At 46.8% G+C, this 26,293-nt stretch overlaps 2 protein-coding genes across 6 annotated transcripts in view; one reads left to right on the top strand and one right to left on the bottom strand.

Moving 5' to 3' along the window:
- On the bottom strand, nt 1–24,825 carry FKBP14 (FKBP prolyl isomerase 14). 3 transcript variants are annotated; one of them, XM_058677987.1, is made up of 4 exons: nt 24,720–24,825; nt 8,955–9,106; nt 5,205–5,332; nt 1–383 (listed from the first exon to the last, which is right to left on the bottom strand). In XM_058677987.1, the coding sequence occupies exons 2-4, from the start codon at nt 9,019–9,021 to the stop codon at nt 225–227; spliced, it is 354 nt and encodes a 117-aa protein (XP_058533970.1). In that variant the 5' UTR covers nt 9,022–9,106; nt 24,720–24,825; the 3' UTR covers nt 1–224. The 3 variants fall into 3 exon arrangements, with proteins under 3 accessions (XP_058533970.1, XP_058533969.1, XP_004582464.2); XM_058677986.1 differs by lacking the exon at nt 24,720–24,825 and adding an exon at nt 15,078–15,269; XM_004582407.3 differs by lacking the exon at nt 24,720–24,825 and adding an exon at nt 11,633–11,857 and having other exon boundaries at nt 4–383.
- Nucleotides 15,391–26,293, top strand: part of PLEKHA8 (pleckstrin homology domain containing A8) — a 37,743-nt gene continuing 26,840 nt past the window's right edge. The window contains exon 1 of one of the 3 annotated variants that reach the window (XM_058677984.1): nt 15,391–15,704. In XM_058677984.1, coding sequence (XP_058533967.1) covers nt 15,665–15,704 — 40 coding nt within the window. In that variant the 5' untranslated portion in view covers nt 15,391–15,664. The remainder of the gene's footprint in view (nt 15,705–26,293) is intronic. The other 2 variants (XM_004582405.2, XM_058677983.1) reach the window with 2 other exon arrangements.

The raw sequence follows: 26,293 nt of genomic DNA, 5'->3' as shown, positions 1-26,293 counted from the left end.
CTTCACACGTGAAAGGCAGAAACTGGTCCAGAGGTCTTCTCCTCAAATTGTTCCAATAACTTAACAGACAAATGCATACTCAGCGAACTTAAGGGGTTCTTTAAATAATAGAAACAATATATATAAAAATACAAAAGAAAAACCAACAACAAGATACTTAAAAAATGTAACAGCAATTTGCCTTCTGTTTCATGACGGCTGTTACAGAGAACGGGCAGACGTCTCTACAACTCATCGTGTTGGTATGTGAATTCTCTGGCAGATATAAACCCATCTCTGTCTTCATCTTCTTTATCGAAAATATCCTCCACCAAGACATCGTGGTGGCTCTCATTCACCACTGCCCCATGCTTTTCAAACTCTTTCTTTAAATACACTTTAACCTACAAAAGAACACATTCCATTAGGGACGCACAGCATGCCACACTGCAGCCAGCCAACAGCAAATTCGTCCTGGTGGTTCAGTTTCACTGGATATGATCATTATGAAATGATTGTGACGTACAAGGCTGATATTAGCTGGAAAAACATTCTGCAAAAGCATAGTACCTATTCTTAATCTGCACTTGAATAAAGAGTACTGTCTTTAAATCTGTTGAATTATATACATCTTCAGGGCCAGAGGCTCCTCTGAACACCAGACTAAATGGTGCCATTTTGTATTTACTTGGAAGTTGTGGTAATTGTGCACCTGGCTAGGGTCAGGACACATTGACTGAGCTCTAAACCCGACATTCCAATCTGAGAAATTAAAGCAAACCCTGGGGTAAGAGTCCATATTCCAATGTTGCATTTTCATTAGATGTTTCAAAATATAAACCAGTGTGAGTGTGTGGCTGGGACACCTGGGTTCTGTTAGGGGTGCTTGGGTCTCAGGGCTGCCTCTGGCTCCTAACCCCAGCTTCCTGTTATATGGGGCCTGGGGCACCTACAGGGAGGACTCAGGTAGATGGGTCCTTGCCATCCATATGAGATCTGGGAAATGAAAAATAGGCATGAGTGCTTCCTGTGTGCTTGGGTTTGCATACAGCAACACCAAAAAGATGTGTTAAATGAATAAAATTGGATGAGGGTATCACAGGGTGAGAGGACATGCTTAGAAGAAAAGACTTCTTAAGAAACTCTTAAAGAGTTTATTTTTAGTGAGTTGATTCTTGTTAAAACTTATTTGCATTTGAGATGGAAGGCAGGGAGACAGGAACACACACAAACTGGGTCACTCCTTGATTTAACACCACAACCAAAGGACTGAGGCTAGGAAATCAGAACTGCTCTTTCACATAGGTGGCAGGGACCCATGGCCCTAAGCCAGTGCCTGCTGCCCCGCAGAAGTGGCATAGTTGGAACTCAAACCAGGCACTCTGATAGAACATGTGGGCATTCCAAGCAGCAGTTCAACCACTGCACACACACCCTGGGTTAATTTTTGAGGCCTATGAATGTGTCGTATATTCAAAGTTTTATGAAAAGAAACTAATATTTATCTTAGATGGAAAAAAATAGCACATGATCAGTAATACTATAAGCAGCTATACATTGGGACTGACACAGTGGCTCAACTGACTGATTCTCAGCCTGCAAGCACCAGCATGCTAAGTGGGTGCTGGTTCATGTCCTGGCTAATCCATTTCCCATCCAGCTCCCTGCTTATGGCCTGGGAAAGCAGTAGAGGATGGCCCAAAGCTTTGGAATCCTGCACCCATGTGGGAGACCCAGAAGAGGCTCCTGGCTCCTGGCTTCAGATCAGCTCAGCTCCAGCTGTTAAGGCCATTTGGAAAGTGAAGCAGAGGATGGAAGATCTTTTCCTCATTTTCTCTTTCTCACTCTCTGTTAATCTGTCTCTCCAATAAAAATGGCTGTGAAAACCCTGGTGAAAGGAAGAAACTTCTTCCTTTCTCCTCCTCCATAGTCAGGACTTTGAGGGGGATGGGGAAACTACCCGCACGGAAAACCCAAGTTGACGGGATGGGGCCTTAGGTCAGTGTTTCAGATGTCCCTGGCGACACCTGCATCCCCCCCTGGAGTGCCTGGGTTGGACTTCCAGCTGTGCTTTCCAGTCCAGCTGCCTGGGAGCTGTCAGGTAATAGGTCACTTGCTTGGGTCTCTGCCACTCACGTGGGAGACCTGGATCAAATTCCCAGTTCCTGGCTTTAGTCTGGCCCAGCCATGGCTGTTGCAAACATTTGGGGACTGAGCCAGAAAATTGGAGATCTCATTTTCTCACTCTGTCTCTTTAAAATTTTAAAAAACAATGAATAATTTTTAATAAGAAAAGAAAACCCAAATTAGTCTCTTCACCAAATGCGAAATGGAAACGGAACATGAAAGCTGCCTGCTGTGAACTGCCAGGCAATCACTTCCAAGTGCACTTAACAGCCAGACTACAGTTTTGTTTTGTTTCATTTTCTTATAAAATAATTTATTTTTACGTGAAAGGCAGAAATACAGAGTGAAGGAAAGACAGGGAAGGATGGGCCTGGCACAATGATTCAATTGGCTAATCCATCACCTCCTAGCACTGGGATCCCATATGGGCACCGGTTCTAATCCCAGCAGTCCTGCTTCCCATCCAAGCTCCCTGCTTGTGGCCTGGGAAAGCAACAGAGGATGGCCCAAAGCCTTGGGACCCTGCACCCACATGCGAGAACCAGAGAGGCTCCTGGCTCTTGGCTAAAAACGGACTCAGTTCCAGCCATTGCACCCATTTGGAGAGTGACCCAGGATCTTTTTCTGTCTCTCCTTTTCTCTGTAAATCTGCCTTTCCAATAAAAAGAAATAAATAGAGAGAGAGAAAGAAAAGACAGAGAGATTTTCCATTTGGGGAATGGCCGCAACAGATGGAGCTGGATCGATGTGAAGCCATTTATCTGGAGTTTCTTGCAGGTCTCCCACGTGGGTTCAGCAGCCCAAGGGCTTGAATCACCCTCCACTGCTTTCCCAGGCCATTAGCAGAGAATTGGATCAACACCTATTACAGGGTGGCAGTGTTGCAAGCAGAGGATCAAAGTGCCAAAATATGGCACTAGTGCCAGTCTACAGTTTAAAATAGAAATTGTCTACATGAGATATTTCTATGTCTTTTATACAGTAACTCCAAGTAGAAATTGTCTTGGCAAAATGGGACTTTCAAAGTCCCCAGGGTCAGGACAAGACACAATGAACCCTAAGTCTTGAAGAGAAAGGAAAAAAAGCAAAGGACTAATATAAAGTTTCAACTAAGCTTTTCTCCAAAAACAATGATTCCCTATGTAAAAGTCAATTTTCAAAGCATTGATGTTTTAAGAAAACTCATAAAATAGCACTTTATCTACTAAAAATATATTTAAAAAGATATTTCTGGGCCCAGTGCAATGGTTCAGAGGCTAAATCCTTGCCTTACACGGGCCAGGATCCCAGATGTGTGCTGGTTCGTATCCAGCTACCCCACTTCCCATCCAGCTCCCTGCTTGTGGCCTGGGAAAGCAGTAGAGGATGGCCCAAAGCCTTGGGACCCTGCACCCACATGGGAGACCTGGAAGAAGCTCCTGGTTTCTGACTTCAGATGGGCTTAGCTCTAGCCATTGTGGCCACTTGAGGAGTGAACCAGCGGATGGAAGATCTTTTTGTCTCTCCTTCTCTCTATAAATCTGACTTTTGAATAAAAATAAAATAAATCTTCAGTTAATTCTGAGGTTGGCAAAGGCTTTTGTGCCTTTGCAGGGGAGTCTTCGGTAATATTCATTGTGCTTTTGTCTCTTCTTTCGCTCTTGGTTCATTGTGCGTTATCAGATTCTTCTCCTTAGGGCAGGTTTCTAAGCTGTGTCACCCACGGGTCTACAATTCGATTTTACTTATTGTGGTTGACACACAGCTCTTTGTTTGCAGTCACTTGTGCCATGCCCTCCAGTGAGGTCCAGGTCTGGATTCTTATGTTAGATTTCTACCATGGTCTCCGTAGTCCCAGCTCCTGACTCACCATACCACTCTCTACCTGCTGTGATATCGTGCTGAGGCTGCACCATTGTCAGTACAAACTTTCTCCCACGTCCTGTTAGAACAGTTCCCAGGATTAGGGAGATGCCAAGTGTCCTATATAGCTAGATTGTTGGTGGTGCTAATCTTGCCAGAACTTGTTAACCATTAGGTTTGAGGGCCACACAGACCTATTTTGACCCATACGATGCAAAATTCGATATTATTTTCCCTGTGAGACCAGAGGAATGCACTGAGCTCAGTGAGTTTGCTCTCAGCTCAGCACAACAGAAGACTAAATCAATTAACAACACATTGCTAAAATGACAGGACCAAATTACCACCCATTCACATTATCCCTGAATGTAAATGGCTTAAACTCATCAATCAAATGTCATAGATTAGTAGACTGGATTAGAAAAAAAAAAACCTATCTATTTATTGCCCACTAGACATATCTCACCAACAAAAATAAGTGGAAACTATATCGCATACATTTTGATTTTTAAAAATTTTGTTTCATTTCTTTAAAACTCATTAAATTCTTCACTGACTCATAGATCGTACACTAGCATCATTTTCTTCAAGAAGGTTCTTGATTTTCTTTTACATTTCTTCAGTGACACATTAGTCATTCAGTAGCATATTACTTAACTTCACGGTGTTTTTAGTTTCTTTTTTTCTTCCTGAAGTTGATCTTATTTGTGTCTTTTCATTTAAGGAGGATTTACAGTAACTGTGTAATAGAGACTATCATATCCAGTAGCATGTTACTTAACTTCATGTTACATTAACTTCATTTAAGGGGATGTAATGGAGACTATCATATCCAGATGTGAGGATACAATGCAGTATGCATCTCTGCTTCCAGACTATAGATGGACTCCCAATGAAACTGTTAACTATATCTTGCCAATAGGATGCTGGACTCTGCCATTGTCCCTGCCCACATGGATGGACATATGACTGTTTATGGAGAACTATACTATAGTAATAATATAGGGAAACTCAGTGGTGGTGGGGAGGGAGCTTGGGAAGGAATAAGGAAAATCCCAAGGCCTATGGAAATATAAAGTGATAACAACAATAAAAGTAAAAATAAAATAAAATAAATCTCTAAAAAGTTTAAATAAATAAAAAAAAAGATATTTCTAAACAGGTGAGCTTCAGAAAGGAACAGGAGAAGGGGGAGACTAGAAGGAAGAGGTCGAAAACAAGGCAAAGACGGAGGAGCAGGAATGAAGAAGGGTCACCTCATTCTTAGAGAGCTTCCAGTCGTCATTAAGATCCATCTCTTGGAAGGACTCGTGAGATCTCGGTCCGTTTCGAATCTCCAGGAGGTCGATGTTGAATATCAGTGTGCTCTCGGGAGGAATTTTACCTGATCCATGAGGAGAGAGGGCAAGTTTTATTAAAAAAAAAAAAAAACCTGAAAGTTTTAACAACAGAAAAGTATAGTCTCAAACAATACATGCTTTACACTGAGTTAAAAGTCTTCTTAAGTTTGTTTACCCAATGAACATTACCTGTACGATAAAATTCACTTACAAAAATAGAGCAAAATATAGAAATCATGCAAACCACTACAATGAAAATGTTTTTGGTTTTGGCCTAGTAGTTAAAACAGAACACATCAGGCACTGTGGCATAGTGTGTAAAGCCACGCCTGTGGAGCTGGCATCCCCCACATGGGCACCAGCTCAGGCTGACAGTTGTTCCATTTCTAATCCAGCTCCTGTTAATATGGCTGGAAAAGCAGTGGATTGTGGCTCAAGTGCTTGGGCCCCTGCATCTATGTGGAAGACCCAGTTGAAGTGCCTGGGCTCCTGGCTTCAGCTTGGCTCAGCCCCAGTGTCTGTGGCCATCTGGGGAAGTGAATCAGCAGATGGAAGATCTCTTTCTCCTTCTCCATAACTCTGTCTTTCACATACAGAAATAAATCTGGGCCTGGCACAGTAGCCTAGTGGCTAAAGTCTTCACCTTGCATCCGTCGGGATCCCATATGGGGGCCTGTTCGTATCCCAGCTGTCCCACTTCCCTTCCAGCTCCCTGTTTGTGACCTGGGAAGACAGCAGAGGATGGCCCAAGGCTTGGAACCCTGTGCCTGCTTGGGAGACCTGGAGAAGGCTCCAGGCTCCTGGCTTCAGATCAGCTCAGGTCTGGCTGTTGAGGCTACTTGGGGAGTGAGTTAGTGGATGGAAGATCTTTCTTTCTGTCTCTCCTTCTCTCTGTAGATCTGACTTTCCAATGAAAAATAAAATAAATCTTTTTTTAAAAAAAAGAAATGAATTTTTTCTTAAAAAGTAGAGTAATTTGAAGGATTTTTAGATGACCCTATTAATTACTTTAATAATGTATTTACTTTGTTGAATTTTGACCTAGAGTTACACAGTAGTATTAACTTTCTACCACTGGGAGGCAGCAGACACGAAGAGAGCTTGGCATCACATTGTCCTGGGTCAACACTGACATATGCTCATGGAAGCCTTAGCTTCCTCATCTGTAACATGCAGATGGTAATACTTCCCCAAATACTGTAAATATCATTTCAGAAGATTCAACATTTCAAAAACTTTGTGTGGTTTTCTGGGACAGCAGTTAGGCCAGTGCCTGAGATGCCTGCATCCCGGATCCCAGTTCCTGCACGGGCTTGCAGACCAGCTTCCTGCTACTGCAGAGAGGGAGCAGATGATGGTCCCTGCCACCCACGTGGGGGACCGGGATCAGCTCCAGACTCCTGCCCTGCCCTGGCCCAGCCTCAGCTGGTTGAGAACGTTGTATTGTATATTTGTTGAAAAATTTAATGGAGACTTTAAAAGAAAAAGGGCTTTACTAAAAATCCTGAGGAGTGGGGTCGGCACTGTGGCAGAAGAGACTACGCCTCTGTCTGCACTGCCAGCATCCCCATATGGCCATTGGTCCGTGCCCCGGCTGCTCTACTTCCAATCCAGCTCCCTGCTCGCGGCCTGGAAAAGCACCAGCTTCAGCTGTTAACTGGGGAATGATCCAGCAGATGAAGACCTCTCTGTAACTCTGACTTTCAAATAAAAATAAATCTTTAAAGAAAAAGCAGTCTGGGAAATATGATTTTTTTTTCAAACTTGTTTCCTTATAACTCTGTTTCACACACAGGTTTAGGTCAACACACTCAGTATTTCTTAGTCATCCCCCCAGCCCAGGCATTCCCAGGAAAGAGCATTTGTTCCAAAGAGAACAACCACTTACACGTATGCAGGATCTTATGCTTCTAGACTTAGACAGTGCTAGGGCGTGGGAACAACGGGTGTCCTCCCAAGGGAAGCCCATGCGAGCATGCACTACAAGACTACAAAACAAGTGGTTAAGTACAAGTGAGAAGGATTAGTTCCATGACATGCCACTTCACATCCCCAACAGGTAATGAAGCTAAATTGAGTTAATACAGCATGGAGGAAAATAACAGACTAATACACATAGAAATGTTACAGGTGAGACGAGGGAGATCCAGGAAAGTTAAAGAATATTTTTGAGAGTCTTTTGGATATTTGGTTTTCTTTTCTCAAGGGGATGATGTGTAAAGTAAGAACTGAATTGGATTGGTTAATCCTATGCTGTGAGTGAGGTGGGTAGAGGAAGTTCCATGGTAGAGTACAGAACGCTTCCCACGAGGCACACACCTAATATTCCTGCTTAGCAGTCTGTGCCAGGAAAGCTGGGACACACTTGGGCAATGGTTCGGCGGAGCCCTGGGGCTGCTGTGGTGAGGTGTGTATTTACAATACCTTGGAACAATACTCCATCTGGTTCCGGTGAGCACTCTAACATTTGCTTTCTGCATTACCTAAGAAATATGTGCTCACTGTCAAGAATTTGGAAGATAGAAAGATAAATAAAACTCCCAGTTTCACAGTTCATGTCAACTCTCTTGTTTGTAGTTAGCATCATACTTCTCATATCTACTTTAGTTTCTACCTTCTCTTACATCACACACATTTTCAAATCTTTGAACAAGTTACACTGAATAACTGGGTTGTATTTTATCTAACTGATCATATCATTACACACTTGGGTTGGTTCCAATGTTTTGCTATTAAAATCAAAACAGACATTCCTTTTCACAAATATTTCTCCAGATATCTGTGTATTCCCCTAGGCTAGATTTCAATAAATGGATAATAGGGTAATTATATTTAAACATCTTCAGCCTTCTGGACATAAATCACCAAATGACCTTGGCCAGACCTCACAAGTTTCCTCCCGAGCCAAGGGCATATGATTTTCCCAGAAACAAGCTAGAGCAAAGCTCTCTGAACTGACTGGCCAGCTTGCTTCTGATTCGTACAAGACAGAGAATGAAGCTCATTTTACCACACGTTATTGTTTTTATTTAATAAAATATTAAAACCCTTATGAATACATTTTAAAACAGGCAAGAAAAGAACTCCAGTGAGAGCTCTGCAGTGGGTGCCTCCATCATGAGGAGCCACATACAGCCCACTTCTAAATCCTCGTTCAAAATCTCCATTTCAAATGTTTAGCTCATCAAATTGCCTGTGTTGAGTGATGTTTCTTGTTGCAGTGAGAGACCAGTGGGTGAATTTCCATTTGGGTGGGGTTGAAAACGTTATAGAGGTGGGTGTCAGTGATGGGTACACAGCAGCAATGGGCCCAATCGCACTCAACTGCACCGAAGTCACACAAAAGTTCACGGAAAACACGCACTGTGAAAAACCCCACGTGTGGACGTCAGAAGCCTTTTGTACCAAAATAAGCTTATCTCTGAATTCTGTTTTCCATGAGCTTCCACTAGGGCTTAGGGGTCCAGAAACTGCCCCTTCAGGCATTATGGCCTTACTCGAACCTTTCAGCGGACAGTGAAGACAAATACAAACCATTTTTCTTAAACACACAGGAACCCCTATCTCATCCCGGGAATATATACAGATGCGTGGTAGTCACTGTGCCTCTGTCTCCTACAGCAGAAATCCGCAGTGCCACCGTGGGAAATGCCCACGTGCTCCTACCTTTTCCTTCTTTTCCATAGCCCAGGGCGGGAGGGATGGTGAGCTTTCTCTTCTCTCCGACACACATCCCCTTCAGTCCCTGGTCCCAGCCTTTGAGAGCTTCCAGGATGCCCAGGGTAAACCAAATGGGCTGCCCGTTGTTATGCTTGTGGCTACAACAGAAGGAAGCTGAGTTAGCACCACGGCACCATGCTTCACCCCTTAACTGCTGTGGGTCATTTTTTCCCACTCATTCAGTAGCTGAGTTTACGGGCTAGGATGGCCACAAAAATAGCTATTCTTTACATACACACACACACACACACACACACACAATGAATTCAACTTCATACTAATTCAATATTGCCCATCATTCTTCTTTTTAAAAAAAAAAAAGGCAGTTACAGAAAGGGAGAGAGAGAGACGAAGAGAGCTCAAGAGATCTTCCATGAGTTGGTTTACTCCCCCAGATGGTGGCAGCAGCTGGAGCTAGGCCAGGCTATGGTCAAGAGTTACATCTGGATCTCCCAAATGGGGGCAAGGGTCTAAGAGCAGGACCATATCCCACTGCTTTCCCAGGGGCCTTAGCAGGGAGATGGACAGGAAGTAGAGCAGCCAGAACTCAAGCCAGCAGCATTGCAGGCAGGGGCTTAATCACTTGATCTCAAATGTTACCACTAACTCCAAAGTTCAAGGTTTTGACCATGAAATTATGCTCTTCTAGGAGGGCCAGGAAATTGCATAGCAGAGAGAAAACAGAGGGAAGTTGGCTGAGTTTGGGAAGGAGGTTGAAGCTGAAAAAGAATTACTATGCACACATGAGGCTCCACTCCGCTGATGGACTCAAAGATTCAGGGGGCTCAAAAGCTTTCCAGAACAGCCTGCTGGTGGCTCTGAGGCTCTGCACTGCTGAATCACCACTCAGTTCATGTCCAGTTTTGCCTCCAGAGCCCTACCAGGAGGCAAGGCTAAGGAGGCTGGAGGAATGACCCCCTGTGGACTGGGGAAAAATGGAGTAGTTAGGATGACCTGGCACGGGGAGGGCATTTGATCTGGTGGTGTGGATGCCTGCCTCCTCCCACTTCAGAGTCCCAGCTCCACTTCCGATTCCATTCCCTGCTCGTGTGCATCCTTGAGGGCAGCAGCAGATTGTTCTAGTAGCCGATGCCCTGCTACCCATCAGAGACCTAGCTGAGGTTCCCAGCTCCCGGCTGCAGCCGGCTGCTGCAGACATTTAGAGAAAGAGCAGAGAACAGGGGCACTGTCTACCACTCACATAATACATCAGAAGCCCTGTGTCCATGAGCCAAACAGAGACGACCCAAGAAAACCAACCTACAGAGCAACTGCCAGAGTTGAGGGCCAGGTCATGTCCGAGCCTAGCGGCCATCTCTCAGTACGATCAGGGAAGCGTTCTGGTCAAGGGCATCTTATGGGCGAGAACAGGAAGTCACTCTATCAAGCTTTGTGGGCACCAAGACTGGTAAGCCTAGGTAAATGCCATTTCTTCCTGTCTTTTCTCATTTCCCCCACGGATCCAGGTAACTAAAGGCCAAGGGGGGCAGCAAGCTAGGGGAGGCTGGGAAGTGATGCAGAAGGAAGAACCCACCGACCACCCAGCACCGGCTACAGTTCGGCCCGAAGCTGTTTGGACTGAGCTACCAACTACGTTCTAGAATTGAATCCTTCCATGCTGCTCCTGCATAATTCTCCAGCTAGCAGTTCCTGACCGTTCACACGGCGCCAGAATGACAACGGTCCCTCCTCAGGAACTAGAACATCAGTAGCACATCGGTAAACAATACCCCCGTGGCTATCACAGAAGTTGGTTGTGAGACTGGACAGAAACTGGAGCACAAGGTCCAGGGCCTTCCGACCTGCAGTGCCCTCCTCCCCCACCCTCGGTCCTCCGCCTGAAAATGTGTCCCCGTTATCTCAGGGCCCATCTCAGTCACAGTCCCTGGGAAGCCTTCCCTCTGCCACCTCCCTGTAACTGTGAGCAGGCATGCTGTGGCAGAGCTGTGCTACGCTGGCCTCGGCTCCATGCCCTGTGTGGTCTACCTTCCCCTCCTCCTTGCCATCCTGCTGGACAAAAGACTGAAGGGCTGATTCGGACTCCTGCTGGCCGACAGCACAGAGGACATGCTCGCAAAATGTACGTCTGGAATTGAATGCATGGCATGGCGACATGCCGGGGTGCCCAGCCGCGGGGTGGAATCACCTGGAAGCTTCCTCCACCGCCACCAACCAAGTCTGACTTTCTAGAAAGAAGCAAACGATCCTGACGGCAGCTGTTAGAACCAAAGTCAGATGGACCAATGGGCATTAGTACAACCTTAGCAGGGGAAATAAGTGAGTGTATATTTTGCTGTGGCAGTTTTGAGTAAATATCACCCATAGCAATTTTTTAAAAGGGAATTTAAGTCCTTTCCGCTAAGAAATGGAATTGGTGAGATGAGAACTTTTTTTTTGTACTTACTGCTTAATAATGTTGCTTATTTCTGCAACATTTCAAAGATTGTAGATCTGTGTAACAATAATTTTTAAAAATTCACGACTTTATCCAGGCCACATGTCCCTTGCCCCAAAGAAAGCGTTTTTATAAGGACAAGCTGAAATCAGGTCCAAGCTAACTTTTCCACTGGAACGTTAGCCCAGGAGGGTGCGATCGTCCTTCAGTAGGGCACTAGGATACTTACGTGGAATGAAACAAGGAGCCGTCCTTCTCTAAGTAGCCCTCATAGTGGACCAGCATCAAGTCCCCTCCCTTTGTCTTGCGATGGCAGATGAACGGCTTCTGCAGAACTTCGATTTTCACTTCGGGCTCGGGGATCAGAGCCCCGCTGGAAGACGTGGCTAACAATGTCCAGACTGCGTTCCACAACAAAAACCTCATGGCTTTGGCCCAGAGAAATTGTCCCTACAGAAACACAGACGGGACCCTGACCTCACCGAGTGGGGGCGGGGGTAATGCAGTTCACGGCCAGGGGCCAGGGCCTCCGGCAAGTTCAGCACTCGAGCTTGGAAGACGTGGCACTTTTAGTACCAACAACTTTACCATGCAGGGCGAACTCGCCTCTAAAGGGTTAAGCCCAAACCCGGGCCGCCCTGACTGGCTCTTACGGTGCCGCCTCCTGGGAAGGACGGCCTCCCGTTGGCTAAGGGCCTGTCCATCAAATACCGCTCTAGCCAATGACTCGGCAACGGTGTCCTCTGGGAGGAGATGCCAGGGAGCAGCCGGGGGAAGGCAAACCAGCCCGCGTGGTCCTAGAGACGGTCGGATTAAAGCAGCCCACCAGCAGGGACTATGGGAGAGAGGTGGGACAGATTTTCCCCTACGACAGAGCCCGGGTCTGAGGGAGGCACCGGGAGGTAGGGAGAACAGTGGCAGTGGCCTGATTTCAGGAAGGAATCGTTTACTCTCACAGCAGGAGAGCAGCCCTCCAGGACCCCACACCTGAGGGGGGTACCTGGTGCTTATTAATTCACAGTATGTAGACTGCCATCCCTCCAACTCCTCAAAGGCAGCGGAGATTGCGAGGCTTCCTGTTTACAGTCTTTGGGCTCCAAAGGCATTTGAGCAGCACCTGCAGCCAGGGCTGCTTCCTTCCACTCCCGGTGAATGTGGTAGCCTGTGAGTGCAAGGTAAATAAATAGGGGATAAGAACTTGCTGTCCCCCACTTGAGAACTGGTTACCACGGTGACGGATTACACAACTGAGGCTGAGCTTAACTTTTCTCCTTTTAAATTAATTACATGATCATTGTAACTGATTTGGAAGACAGTGGAAAGCAATGAATATTTCCAGATAAAATCCAGGAGGGGAAACTAAAGTTGAGTTTGAGATCAACAATGAATGACTGTTTTAGACTTTTACCTACTAAGTCTGGTATTCTCACACCCAAGGAGAACAAGGATTTTCTATAAAGCCACCATCGACACATAATCAGTGTAACATCCGGTGCCTGCCTCTGTGACATCAATCAAAAGCTATTAGATCATGTTGTGCACTGTCCTCAGAAATACATGGGCGATATAAAAAGGTTAAGATGAGGTTAATTCAGGACACAATACGAGCGACCTAGGCCAGGGAGATATATGCTCAAAAAATTACAATGCATTATGAGAAGTGTTTTGAAGTGGCCAATGTTTTTTCTTATTTAGCGATGGAACTGGTTCGTGCCCTGGCTGCTCCACTTCCCATCCAGCTCCCAGTTAACGGCCTGGGAAGTCAGAGGAGGATGGCCCAAAGCCTCGAGACCCTGCACCCACACAGGAAGACCTGGAAGAAGCTCCTGGCTCCCAGCTTTGAACTGGCCCAGCTCTGGCCATGGTGGCCATTTGAGGAGTGAACTAGTGGATGGAAGATCTCCTCTCTCTCTGTAAAATCTGAATTTAAAATAAAAAAGTATTTTCAAGATTTATTTGTTTTTATTATAAAGGAAGATCAGGCTTCCGGAGGGAAAGAGAGACGAAGATATTGAGTCAACACCCATACAGGACACCAAGATTACAGGAGGCAGCTTTACCTGTTATGCCACAATGCCTGAAGTGTCTGAAAACTATATGTATCACACCGAGCATATACACTGGCTTGGTCTCCAAAAGGCCTTTACTTGCCAGAGACCAGAATATGATTGGCTAAAAACAATTTCAGAAATAGGAATGGTATTGTCTTTGAAAAGACTACTGGTTAATTTTAGGAGGGCATTTCTGGGCCTAGATGAGGAATACACAGATGAAGAACAAAGGATTGCTTGACATCGCCCAGGCAGATGATGGAGACGAAGCAGACCTTTTGCTCACATTATCCAAGGCAAACTGGGCTGGCTGGTAAGATTGGTAGCTCCGTCTTAAACTTCATCTTCCTATTTATTCCCACTTGTGAGGCAGAAAGATGAGAGAGAAATGTGTTTTGATCTGTTGGCAGCAGGCCAGGGCTGGGCCACGCCAAAGCCAAGAGCTAGACATTGGGATTCCATCTGGGTCTCCCATGGGAGTGGTGGGTACCCAACAACTTGAGTCATCAGTAGTCCACACTCATAGAAAGCTGGGCTCAAACCAGTCCCTCTGCCCTGTCCTGCCCCAAGGGACATCTTAACAGCTGAATTCTGTTCCCCTTAGGGTTCTGCTAGGTTTGCCTAGCAGGCTTTGTAGGGGCGATTCATCCCCAACAGATGTCTCCCACTTCTCTCTCTACTTCACCTACAAGTAGCATTTTCCTGGTCAAAAGCCCCTAGGAAAGGAGCCAGGGCTGTGGTGCAGCGGGTAAAGCTGCTGTCTGCACCACCTACAGCCCATGCTGGAGTGCCAATTCCCAGCTGCCACTCCCCAGCCAATGCCCAGCCTCACCTGCTCCTCTCGCCCCTGCTTGGGAGACCTGGCCGCAGTGCCAGGTTCCTGGAGGCCTTGAGGCCATGGGGAAGAGGGAACCAGCGGATGGAAGGGCTCTCTCTGCCTTTCACATAGATAACTTTCAATTTTAAAGATTTATTTATTTTGATTGGAAAGTCAGATTTATAGAAAGAAGAAAAAGCAGAAAGATCTTCCATCCACTGGTTCACTCCCCACGTGGTCACAACAGCCAGAGCTGAGCTGATCTGAAGCCAGGAGACAGGAGCCTCTTCCAGGTCTCACACATGGCTGCAGGATCCCACAGCTATGGGCCATTCTCTACTGCTTTCCCAGGCCTCAAGCACGGAGCTGGATGGGCCGCAGGAATTAGAACTGGCACCAATATGGGATCTCGGAACATGCAAGGTGAGGACTTTAGTCACTAGGCTACCACGCAGGGCCCCAAATATATAACTTAAAAACATTCTGAGCACCTTGCATTCTCACATAATCAGAAGCACAGCAGTCCCCAGGGGACCTTGTTAAAATGCGAGGTCTGGGTTGGGTGCAAAATGCTGCATATCTGACAAACTCCGGGGACAGGTCGACACCGCAGGCCGTCCAGGGCCCATGCTTCTGAAGCCCCGTTCCTTCGACCGTCATCTTGGCGAGGGGCTGCTCACTTAGTGTCCCGGCTCTGCGGGCTCCGTTTAGCCTTAAAATTAAGAACAAAAATCTTGGCGTCGAGAACCGGGGCGGTAGCCTGAAGGGGTTACTCAGAGCCTCAACTTCAGGACGTGGGGCCCTACCCAGCCACGGCTCCCTGGACAGTCGGAGCTGCGCCCCACGCGGGTCTCCGGGCCTCGCCCACTCCTTCCCAGACACTGCCTGCAGGCCACGCCGCCGCGGCTGGATCCAACTCCCCGCTGGCCGCTCGGACCACGTCAGGCCTGCCGCCGCCGCCGGGAAAGCCCGGGGTGGACTTCGGGAACGTGCGCGCGCGCGGCGCACTGGGCATGCGCGAGCGCGCTCCGGGCACCGCGGGGCTCACGGCTCTGGGAGCGCGCGGTGTCCCCGCCCGCGACGGGCCGCCTAGATCGCCGCCGCCCCTCGTTCCCTCCCTCCGCGCGGACCCACCGGCCGACCAGCTGCCGGCCCGCCCGCCGGCCCGCTGTCTCTGGTGCCCAGGCCGTCGCAGTGACCCCGCCCCGGGGCCGAGAATGTGAGGCGGCCCCGGGCGTCCCCGCACCCGGCCCGGGCGCCGGCAGTGGGCGTGTGGGCCGCGCCAGGAGATGGCCCTGCTGCTGCTGCCGCCGCCACAGATCTCCTCCCGGGCCCCGGGGCAGTGAGGACGCCGGCAGGAGTGGGTGCGCGGCCCCGGCGCGGCGCGGGCGCCATGGAGGGGGTGCTGTACAAGTGGACCAACTATCTGAGCGGTGAGTGACCCTTTGTCCGGGCGGCCCGGGGCGGCGAGGGGACAGCGGTCCCCCGCCTGGGTCCGTGGACAGCAGCCCGCTGCCGGGCGAAATCCCAGAATCATTTTTCTCTGCTGTAACGAGCTGGATGAGAGCGGTCGCTGCCCTTCTTCCAGGGAGATGACAAGAGACTGAGATTTTGGGTGAATTGAAAGACGCAACGCCCTCGGTGGCCGCTGATGGGAACCTCCCCCTCGCCCCTGAACCCCGCGGTTCCCCGCAGGAGAGCCCAACGGACCTGGCCCGGCCCACTGCTGGGTTGGACGCTTTCAAATGAATGGCAGTTGGGGAAGGTCCACTTTCCCTTTGTCACCTGCAGCGTCGTCCAGCGGAGTTACAGCTACACAGGGTCGCCAGCTCCCACAGGGGACGCGGGAGTTTTGATTTTTCTCACTGACCCTTTCTTTGTGTTTTGTACAAAAGACTTAGAAATCACGATCAAACGAAGGGCAGATATTAGGAGCCGTGTCTTTGTCCTGCCACGGAGACGGACTTAAAAATAGTACCCTGCAGTCCCTTGCAGTTTGTGGAAGCGCTTTCTGCACATTTTGAAACACTGATTCAGAAGAAGCAGTATTTTCCTTTGGGCAACCACGGGGTCTGATTAATCGAAGCTTATGATATGCGGGAATCTGTGTTAGAAAGTTTTAAAGAATTGAACTTTTTTTTTTTTTTTTTTTTTTTTTTGGTCTGTCATGGAAATGGTCTTAAGGATTTCAGTTTAATGGCAACGTTTTTTTTTCCCCCATCCTTTCATGGGACCGTTTTTTCCAGGTTATGGTGTGGTAGTGCTTTGGGTCGATTTTTTTTAAGGTTTGTTTATTTATTTTAAAGTTAGGTTTACACACACAGAGAGACCTTCCATTGACTGGTTTCACTCTTCAAATGACAACAAAAGCCAGGAGCTTCAGCCGTGTTTCCTATGCCAGTGCAGGTGCCCAGGAATATTAGCAGAGAGCTGAATCCCAAGTGGAGTAGCAGTGATTGAAACTGTGTTAGCAGTTCACCCCATTACACCACAGCACTGACCCTGTGCTTTGTGTGTTTCCAGGATGGTTTGCTATGAGAGGATCTGTTGGCATAGCAACTTTAAGGATGTCACACAGCGACCACCCAGGATGTACCTACCTGTTGGACTTAGCGTCTCTCCCTCTGCATGCTGTAGTGAGTTCTCCTACAGTCATTAGTGGCCGTGAGGAGAGGGGTTTACTTGGAAGGCCTGGCCTTTGTGGCGAGGACTTGGAGTGACACAAAACAATTAGATTAGAGGCAGAGGAAGAGCTGGGCCTTGGTGTGGCCGCTGCCCGAGGCTGAGGCTGAGTGATTTGGTCCCTGAGGTTGCAGAGCTCTGCCAGGTGCTTCCTAGTTCCATGAGGAGCAGTTGCTGGCCCTTCACCCCTTTGCATCACACGTGTTTTTTTCTGGTGCCTTTTTTATATCTCTCATGCTCAACACTCTTCTACTTGCCCTCCCCCCATCCTCTTCTGTTTATTCACTGCATGTTTTCCTCCATGCTGTCTTGATAGTTTTGTGCCTGTTTCTTGGTAATTTAGTGTAATATTCTTCCTCCTCTGAACATACGGAGGTATGTGTTCTTCAGCAGAGCCTAGTACAGGGATCTTGGAGACTCTGTCATGTGATGGCCAGACCATCTGTTCAGGTGGAAAAGAATTTTCCACCCCACATGAGAAGTTAATGCTGTGAGTGGTGCCAGCGTGGAAGCTCTGACGAAGAGGGGTGCTGGGGCCACGACCAGAGGCAGCCGTGTATCACCCCACAGGGCTTGGACCTGGGGTTCCGCACATTCTGTTTCATTGGTGGGTGTCTTCCTTTGGGAAGGAGCAGGAAGAGCCTGGGAAGTCACCCACATTCTCGTTTCTTCCGCTCAGCTGTCTGAGCTGGGCTCCTGAGGAGAGCAGAGGTGGGCTTCATGACCAGCTCTGATGGAGACATTCCTACTTTTCCTTTTCCTGAAGCTTGTTTTCAAAAGCAACTTTTTTTGTGGTTTGGCATATAATACTTTTTGGAAAGATTTATTTATTTATTTTGAAAGAGTTACAGAGACAGAAGGAGAGACAAAGCTCTTCCATATGGTTCACGGCCCGGCTGGCCACAGTGGGCAGCACTGGGCCAAGCTGAAGCAGGATCCGGGAGCTTTATCTGGGTCTCCCACGTGGGTGGAAAGGGCCCAGACATTTGGACATTAGCTGGGAACTAAATCAGAAGTGGAGTAACCAGGACACGAACCAACACCCATATGGGATGCCAGTGTCACAGGCAGCAGCTTTAGCAGCCATGCCACTACACCAGCCCCACACATAATAATTTAACATACGTATCCCAATCTGAGTTTGTATTCATTTTCATTTTTTTTTCTCCCAAAGGAGCATATAATCCACGCATCTGTTTTGTTTGGTATTTCTATCATGCTGACAGCTTGATATGGAATAACTTGTGTCCAATGTGTGTGGAGAAGGGATGGGTTTCTCACTTGTTCTTTTGCCTCCTTGCAGGATGTTGTTAATTCTGCTCACCACCTGGTGTGTCCTGGGTGCAGCAGGGCAAGGCCCATAGCGCCTGTCCTTCCTGAGCCGACAGTGTGCTGGGGAAGCAGGTGCTCATTCATACAGGGTTGGAAGCATGCTCCAAATGTGTGTAATTGTGGGTTGTTAGGCAAAGCTGTTCTGAAGAAAACATTGAGCAGAGGCTGAGAGTAACAGAGCAGGCAGCAGTGCAGCCAGACTGTGAGGAAGAACTCTGCAGCCCTAGCACCAGTGTGAAGCCCAAAGCAGAGCAGGGGAAAAGGGAAAGGATTTGCCTGACAAGAGAGCCAAGAGGAGGCTGCAGCAGGGGCCTGTGGCAGGGCTGATGGGCCGGTTTACAGGTGTGCTGAGATGGTGGGGGAGTGTGTGTGTGTGTGTGTGTGTGTGTGTGTGTGTAAGAGAGGGAGAGAGAAATGATGACGTTCCAACAAGCCTAGCTGGCTGCAATGTGGAAAGTTCTGCTTACATGTTTGCATCTCTCTTGCTGCATTTATTGTCATTTGCCAAATATTATGGTTATAGTGTTTACTTATCTTGATTTTTCAATTAAATTTGTGGGAATCAGTCATTAAAAGTTGGAAACTGGGCCTAGCACAATGGCTCGATTGGGTAATCTTACCCCTTTAAGCACCGGGATCCCATATGGGTGCCGATTTGTGTCCTGGCTGCTCCACTTCCCATCCAGTTCCCAGCTTGTGGCTTGGGAAAGCAGTAGAGAACGGTCCAAAGCCTTTGGATTCTGTACCTGTGTGGGAGACCCAGAGAGACTCCTGGTTTCAGATCAGCTCAACCCTGGTTGTTGTAACCATTTGGAGAGTGAAACAGCAGATGGAAGATTTTTCTATCTCCTTCTCTGAAATTTGCCTTTCCAATAAAGATAAATAAACGTTTAAAAATTTTTGGAAACTTCATGAAGCCCTGAGAGTAGCATTCACATTGCTTGTATGAGCCTTCCTCAAGAGTGTAGAAAGAGTTTCTTTTCCCTCGAGTGGTGGGCATAAAGCATTCTATGAAAAATGTAGAGATGGAAAAAAGAGCTTCTTTGTATTTTCCTTGAACAGCCGTACATTGTCCTACCTTTTTAAAAAGCATTTATTTATTTTTATTGCAAAGTAAGATATACAGAGAGGAGGAGAGACGGAGAGGATCTTCCGTTCAATGATTCACTCCCCAAGAGGCCCCAACAGTCGATGCTGCGCCAATCCAAAGCCAGGAGCCAGGAACTTCCTCCATGTCTCCCATGTGAGTGCAGGGTTCCAAGGCTTTGGGCCGTCCTGAACTGCTTTCTCAGGCCACAAGCAGGGAGCTGGATGGGAAATGGGGTTGCCGGGATTAGAACCGGCACCCATAGGGGTTCAGGGCGTGTGCAAGGCGAGGACTTTAGCCACTAGGTTACTACGCCAGGCCCTGTCCTGCCTTTTGAGGGGCAGAACAGTGGCCATTCTGGGACATAATGTCGAAACATCTCTATAGGTACTGGAAAGTGACATTTAGGATCAGAGGGAATAGACTCAATCTTTTACAAACACTATTGTGTATTTGTCATTTAACACCTGAAGTTTAATCATACTAGAACAGTGCCTAGAACAGTGGTTCAGGAGTCACAGAAACCTGAAATCTGATTGCCATTCTGAGATTACCTATGTTTGAAAACAGTAATAGGATTTAGCAGTTGGTAATTGTAAGGAGAGTTTAAAAAAACCTTAATAGTGCTTATATTGTACCAAGCACTGCTGTACACATTTTACATATATTAACTCATTTAATCTTTTTTTTTAATTTCCAAAGATTTATTTATTCATGCGAAAGGTAGAATTACATAGAAAGAAGGAAAGAGATCTTTCATCCTCTGGCTTATTTCTCAAATGATGACAATAGTCAGGGCTGGGACAGCTGGGAGGTTCAATCAGATTGCCCACATGGGTGGCAAGGACCCAAGAACTTGGGTCATCTTCCTCTGCTTTCTAAGGTTAGCAGGGAGCTGGATCAGAAGTGGAGCAGCTGGGACTTTAACCAGCACTCATGGAATGCTGGTGATGTCATAGGCAACTGCTGTGCCACGGTGGTGTCTCTTCACATGTAATGTTTACACAGTTTTAAGAAATATTTGCCTTTATTATCTCCATTTCCCACATGAAGGCATTGAGGAACAGAAAGGTAGAATTGAATCAAAGCCATACAGGTAATAAATGGCTCCAGAGGTGGTGCCCCTTGCATAATACTTTGAAAGAACCTCCCTGCCTGATCACCATGTCGTTCTAGCTGATTCATATCAGACCTGTATTTAAAGTACAGTTGACCCAGAACAGAAGACTGTATTTGGCAGTGGCTGGGAGGGGAAGTCAGGAGTGAGGAAAGCTTTGAGTACTCAATATTGTACATGCAGTTTGTCACAAGACAATTTTTTGAACAGTGCTTCTTCATTTGGCAGTTTTGGGTCCTTTTCCTGCCCAGTCAGCAGACAGGCCGGCCACTCTGATGAACTCTGCGCCAGATACAGGGTTTGGGGATTTCCAGGTCAGGGCCCAGGCACATTGCAGTACTGCATTCCAAAAATAATAAAAGGTTGCATCATGCTGGCCGGCTGGATGTCATTGAGAAGGTGCTGTGATTTTGCCTCCTCTCAGATGGAGGAAGGTGACTCTTAAGCTCTGTGAGTGCTGTGTACCCAGTGCTGCAAAGACATCTGGGATAGGACTGACCCAGAGCAAGATCCATGATCAAACAATGGTCAACTTTTGTTACGGTTGTTGTTTTAGCATCTTTGTTGAAATAATGCTTTGTGTACTATAAAATTTGTCCACTTAAAATGTCCAAACCAGTGGCTTAGTATGTATATACAGTGTAACCATTGCTCAGTCCATTTTAGATCATTTTCATTATCCCCCCCCGCAAAAAAATACCCAGTACCAAATTTGCAGTCACTCCTATACCTGCCCCTCCCTCTTGGGAAGCTGCCGTATCCTCCATGTGGACCTGGGACAGCTGTCCACTACTCCATCTTTTCCACTGAGGACAACCAGTTCTTACAGGTGGGCACAAGGATCTGGGCCAGGCTATTCAGGCTCTGCTGGTTCCCTCCCCCAGGGGCTAATGGACCCAACACCTTTCATGTAGGCATGGTGAGGACCCAGGCCAGGCAACCCGGACCCCACCAGATCCTCCACCCCAGGGGCTCATGGATCCAGCACCCACCATGCAGGTGGGCCAAGGACCCGGGCCAGGCGACCTGAGGGGCCCGTATTATTGGGCTATTTTCTGGTGCTTTCCTAGGCCCATTAGTAGGGAGCTAGGTGGGAAGTGGGGCAGCCAGGGCATGGACCTGCACTGATATAGGTATAGGTGCCACAGGCTGTATCCCCTTTGGTATATCTTAAGAGTGCATTGCCTAACTTTAGGACATAAATATTTACTCTCTTTCTTTTTCTAAAAACTTTTGTAGTATTAGCTCTTACATTTAGGTTTCTAATGCATTTTGAGTTAGTATTTATATATGATATTTGGTTGAGTATACCCTCATTCTTTTGCATATGGATATACAATGATTAATTCTTCAACCATTGAATTCCTGGTTTCAGTACAGTTACAGTCTGAGAAATCTGAATCCCTCCATGTGAAAGATTGTAGTCAGAAAGCCAGAGTTCAAACCCCCACTACAAAACTACACACTACTGCTGATGCCTGAGCAAGTTAATCTTCCTGAACCCCACTTCTACAGTGAAAGCAACACTAAGAGCCATACCTAGGCTTGTTAAGAAGATGAAATGGATAATGTATATAAATTGCCAGAGCCTAGTTCCCCAAGAAGTAGATTACTTGGTTGGCTATTTTGAGTAATGATGCCTGGAAAAATTAGTTTATATATTCAGCTTTTTTATGCAAACTGTGGCTGCTTGTGGCTTCTGAGAATTTATGTATCATGAATTCCATAAAGTAAATCATCAGAATCTTGTATTTCACTCTGTCTCCAGGCTGTTGAAAAAGAAGGAAAGCTACAATATCTTCTAGTTGTAAGTGGATATGACTCACAAGTCACTCTTTTGGTTGAGATATTTAAAGGAATAAGAACATTTCCATTTAGAGATTTTTATTTTAAAATGGTAGATACTGCTGGGGAATAAAAAAGGAGGACATTTGGGGGTAGTTATTTCTCCTAAAGGTTGAGGCACCTGCACTCCCCATGATAATGTGCCCAGGTTCAAGCCTTGGCTCCAGCTCCTGTTCAGCCTGCTGTTGGTGCAGACCTCGGAAGTCAGCGGGTGATGACCCAAGTGATTGGGTTCCCGCCATCCGTGTGGGAGACCTGGACCTTGTGGGAGACACTCCAAACAGATATGGGCTCTAAGGAGAGGTCTCAAAAAGTAGCTGGTGGGAGAGGATCAGTTTTAGTGTAAAATTAACATGGGCTGAACCAGTTTAGATCCAACGCTAAGTGCACTTTAATATTAATTTTTGTGTGTTGAAATGGCAGAGAGAGAGAGAAAAGTCTTCCTTTCCCTGGCTTTGCTCCCAGATGCCCACCACAGGGAGACCTGGCAGGAATCTGGATGACTGGCTGCAACATGGTGCAGCCCTGGCTGTTAAAAGCATTTGGGGAATGAACCACCAAGTGAAAGAGAACACCCTCTCTTACTCTGTGTCCCTCTTTCAGATAAAGAGCAGTGTGTCCCAGCACTACGCAGGACTCCCCATCATTTTGCACTGAAATCTTGTCTCAGTGGAAGCAGATGGTGTGGTCTCCTGCTGTGCCTTCCACAACTCCAGGAATTATGTGTTCGTGAGAAATTCCTGCGAGCTACAGGATAAGATAGCAATAGATTGAACTTCACTTGGTGTAATGATAAGTTCCCTTAGATAAATACAAAGCCGGTACTAGGGAAGTTGTTATTTTGGTTACTTACTGTAGTTTACTAGCTACTTTCAAGGTGTCCTGCAGTCTGTCAGCAGAGTAAGGGGTTGCTGGTGAACGTTTCTCAGATTCCTATAGATAAAACTAGTACATCTTTTCAATTTTAAGACACTGTCCCCTTCCCCCACGTTTTAACCACTCTGAAATCAGGAGGCCTCTTTGAATCAGTGCATGTCATTGTTTCATCATCAGAGTTTTTGGTCTCTTTGTGTTACATAAAGCAGCCATGTGTCTTCTTACTGATGGTGTGGTGGTTAATGCTATGTATCAGTTTGAGCCTCAGTATGCCAGATGTTTAGCTGTTATTCTGAGTGGGTCCAGGAAGAGTTTCTGGAGGAGATGAACGTTTGAAATAGGAAACTAAGTCAAGAAGAGTACCCTTCTGAATGTGAGTGGGCCTCATGCGGCCTGTAGGAGACTTGACCGAAACAGAAAGGCCAACAGAGAGACTTGCTCCTCCCTAGTTGCCCTGCTGTGGGGATTTACACTGTTGACTGTCCTAGGTGAGTCTGCTGACTGAAGGTCTTGGAGTTTAGCCTCCTTCATCCCATAATCAAGTTCTTTGGTATAAACCTCTGAGGCAGACAGACACACACTCCTACCTCCTGTCAATTCCTCAAGAATGCTAACTTAGAGGATATGTCTTAATTTGATAAAATACACTTACTGAGCATGCCTTAAAAGACTTCTATATAAAAATTGTGGTGCATCCCACCTAGCCATGGGAATTGAGCTATAAGAGAAAAGATATTCATTGTTCGGTGCCAAGTAGACTTTCTGGGAACAGGCAGCCAAAATTTGGGAGATTTTTTTTTTGCCAAAAGAAGCAACATCCGAAGACACGGTTTTCTTCCCAGCTCTGCAGTTTGCTGTCTGTGAGCCTGGGATGAGCTTCCTTCTCTATATAATGAGTTGGTTGACATCTTCCATTTCTCAACTCCTCAGAAATTGATTTCTACAGTTTCAGTTATACATATAAATAATCAGATTCTTGCAAAGGGGTAAAACATCCTCAGTAATGTTTGATTCTAGGAGTATCTAATCAAGAAGATAGTTTGATAATCAGTTGGGCTTCCCAGGTTGTAAAGTATGTGCCAGAAACAGGGGCCTCCTGTGTGTATTTCTGTAGAAGTTGAAGCCAACATTGGAAGCATCACCTTCTGAAATAGAAATTTACATTTATCCCAAGGGGGTTGACAGCCAAGAACTCACTTGTGCTATGTAAACTTAGGGCCCTTAGGCTCCTGATATCCAAAGGGCTTAGGACATTGAAAAGAAGTCTCCAATAGGAAATGAAGCTAGAGGAGCAGAGCCATAGTTTTAAAGAGGATGAGCTCTTTGGTGAGAAAGGGATGTTGGCAAGACATTCCAGTTCAAATTTAATCATAGTGTGAATGTTGACAATCAGCGTTTTCCAATTTTGATTAAGGAAGTAAGGAGTGGTACCTGACAGGCCTTGTTTCTAGAAAAGCTGAACCCAGTTGCGGCGGGAGGGCGGGGAGTAAGTGCATAAAATCCTCTTACCTGCCCACCTAGCTCCTTCATTAGATTTAGTGCTGACAATTCAGCCTTCTGATCACAAATGTAGTTTCCTTGGATCATAGCTGTAGGCTAGAGGTGCTAGATGGTCTGCCATATGCAGCATAATAAATAGAAATAGGTACTGTTGTAACATCTGTCTGTGTCGGGCCCGGCGGCGTGGCCTAGTGGCTAAAGTCCTCGCCTTGAAAGCCCCGGGATCCCATATGGGCGCCGGTTCTAATCCCAGCAGCTCCACTTCCCATCCAGCTCCCTGCTTGTGGCCTGGGAAAGCAGTTGAGGATGGCCCATTGCATTGGGACACTGCACCCGTGTGGGAGACCTGGAAGAGGTTCCAGGTTCCGGGCTTTGGATCGGCGCGCACCGGCCCGTTGCGGCTCACTTGTGGAGTGAATCATCGGATGGAAGATCTTCCTCTCTGTCTCTCCTCCTCTATGTATATCTGGCTGTAATAAAATGAATAAATCTTTTTTTAAAAATCTGTCGGTGTCTTACCCACTTGGTTTGTGTGACTCATTTCCCAAGGGCCCAGCAGTTGTCTGCCTGAACAGCCTCTGCCAGGAGCCCCCTCTGACCTGCTCTGTGGCTGCCTCAGCCTAGCATAATTGCCAGAGGGAACTGTATCCCAACAGGCTGCATCATTAAGCTTGGTCCAGTTAGAAGACAGGTGTGTGAGAACTGGATAAGATATGTGTTTCTGCCATCTGTGATTTACCTCCTGAAATTCTAACACTGCAGAAAACACAGTGAGGCCGTGGTATATTAAGACAACTCAGTTTCAGTGGATCAGTACTGACTAGTAAGCTCAACAGTTACTTTCTCCAAGGGTCATGTGACTCCAGGCCGATTTACCAGCATGACTGATGCCACACACTGTTTATAATCTTTGTTGTTTCTAGCTTTGGATCATTTTTTTCTTAACCAGGAGAGAGGAGATTGCATGTGTGATAATAATACATTCAGTACACAATCATCATTTGCTTCAGAAAAATTAGAAATCACAAATGGCTAGCCCTATGTTAGGGTAAAAGGAGAATAAAGACCACTTATAAATTCACTGCTTAGGGCCTGGCGGCATGGCCTAGCAGCTAAAGTCCTCGCCTTGAACGCACCGGGATCCCATATGGGCGCCGGTTCTAATCCCGGCAGCTCCACTTCCCATCCAGCTCCCTGCTTGTGGCCTGGGAAGGCAGTCGAGGGCAGCCCAAGGACTTGGGACCCTGCACCCGTGTGGGAGACCTGGAGGAGGTTCCAGGTTCCCGGCTTCGGATCGGCGCGCACTGGCCGTTGCGGCTCACTTGGGGAGTGAATCATCGGACGGAAGATCTTCCTCTCTGTCTCTCCTCCTCTCTGTATATCTGACTTTGTAATAAAATGAATAAAACTTAAAAAAATAAATTCACTGCTTAGAGAATCATCACTGTACTTGATGCTGATCCAGACTTAAAACTACAAGCCTCAAGGGTGTTTGTTTTTACTTTCCCTACAATGATATCAGATACATAGATCTTTTCTAAGCTGCTGCTTTTTGTTTTAGAATCCCCCTGGCAGTATGAAGC

Source organism: Ochotona princeps, chromosome 20 (assembly GCF_030435755.1).
Source record: "Ochotona princeps isolate mOchPri1 chromosome 20, mOchPri1.hap1, whole genome shotgun sequence".
In the NCBI taxonomy this organism is placed as follows: domain Eukaryota; kingdom Metazoa; phylum Chordata; class Mammalia; order Lagomorpha; family Ochotonidae; genus Ochotona; species Ochotona princeps.
This window is presented reverse-complemented; position numbering and strand designations above follow the sequence as displayed.

Bases quoted from the DNA above. Each gene is read 5' to 3' on its own strand.
- FKBP14 (XM_004582407.3), bottom strand. From the start codon at position 11,829: ATGAGGTTTTTGTTGTGGAACGCAGTCTGGACATTGTTAGCCACGTCT. The intron at 5,333-8,954 runs GTAGGAGCACGT...CTCATGGATCAG, and splicing joins CTATGGAAAAGAAGGAAAAG to GTAAAATTCCTCCCGAGAGC. The intron at 384-5,204 runs GTGACCCTTCTT...GTTCTTTTGTAG, and splicing joins GGAAGCTCTCTAAGAATGAG to GTTAAAGTGTATTTAAAGAA.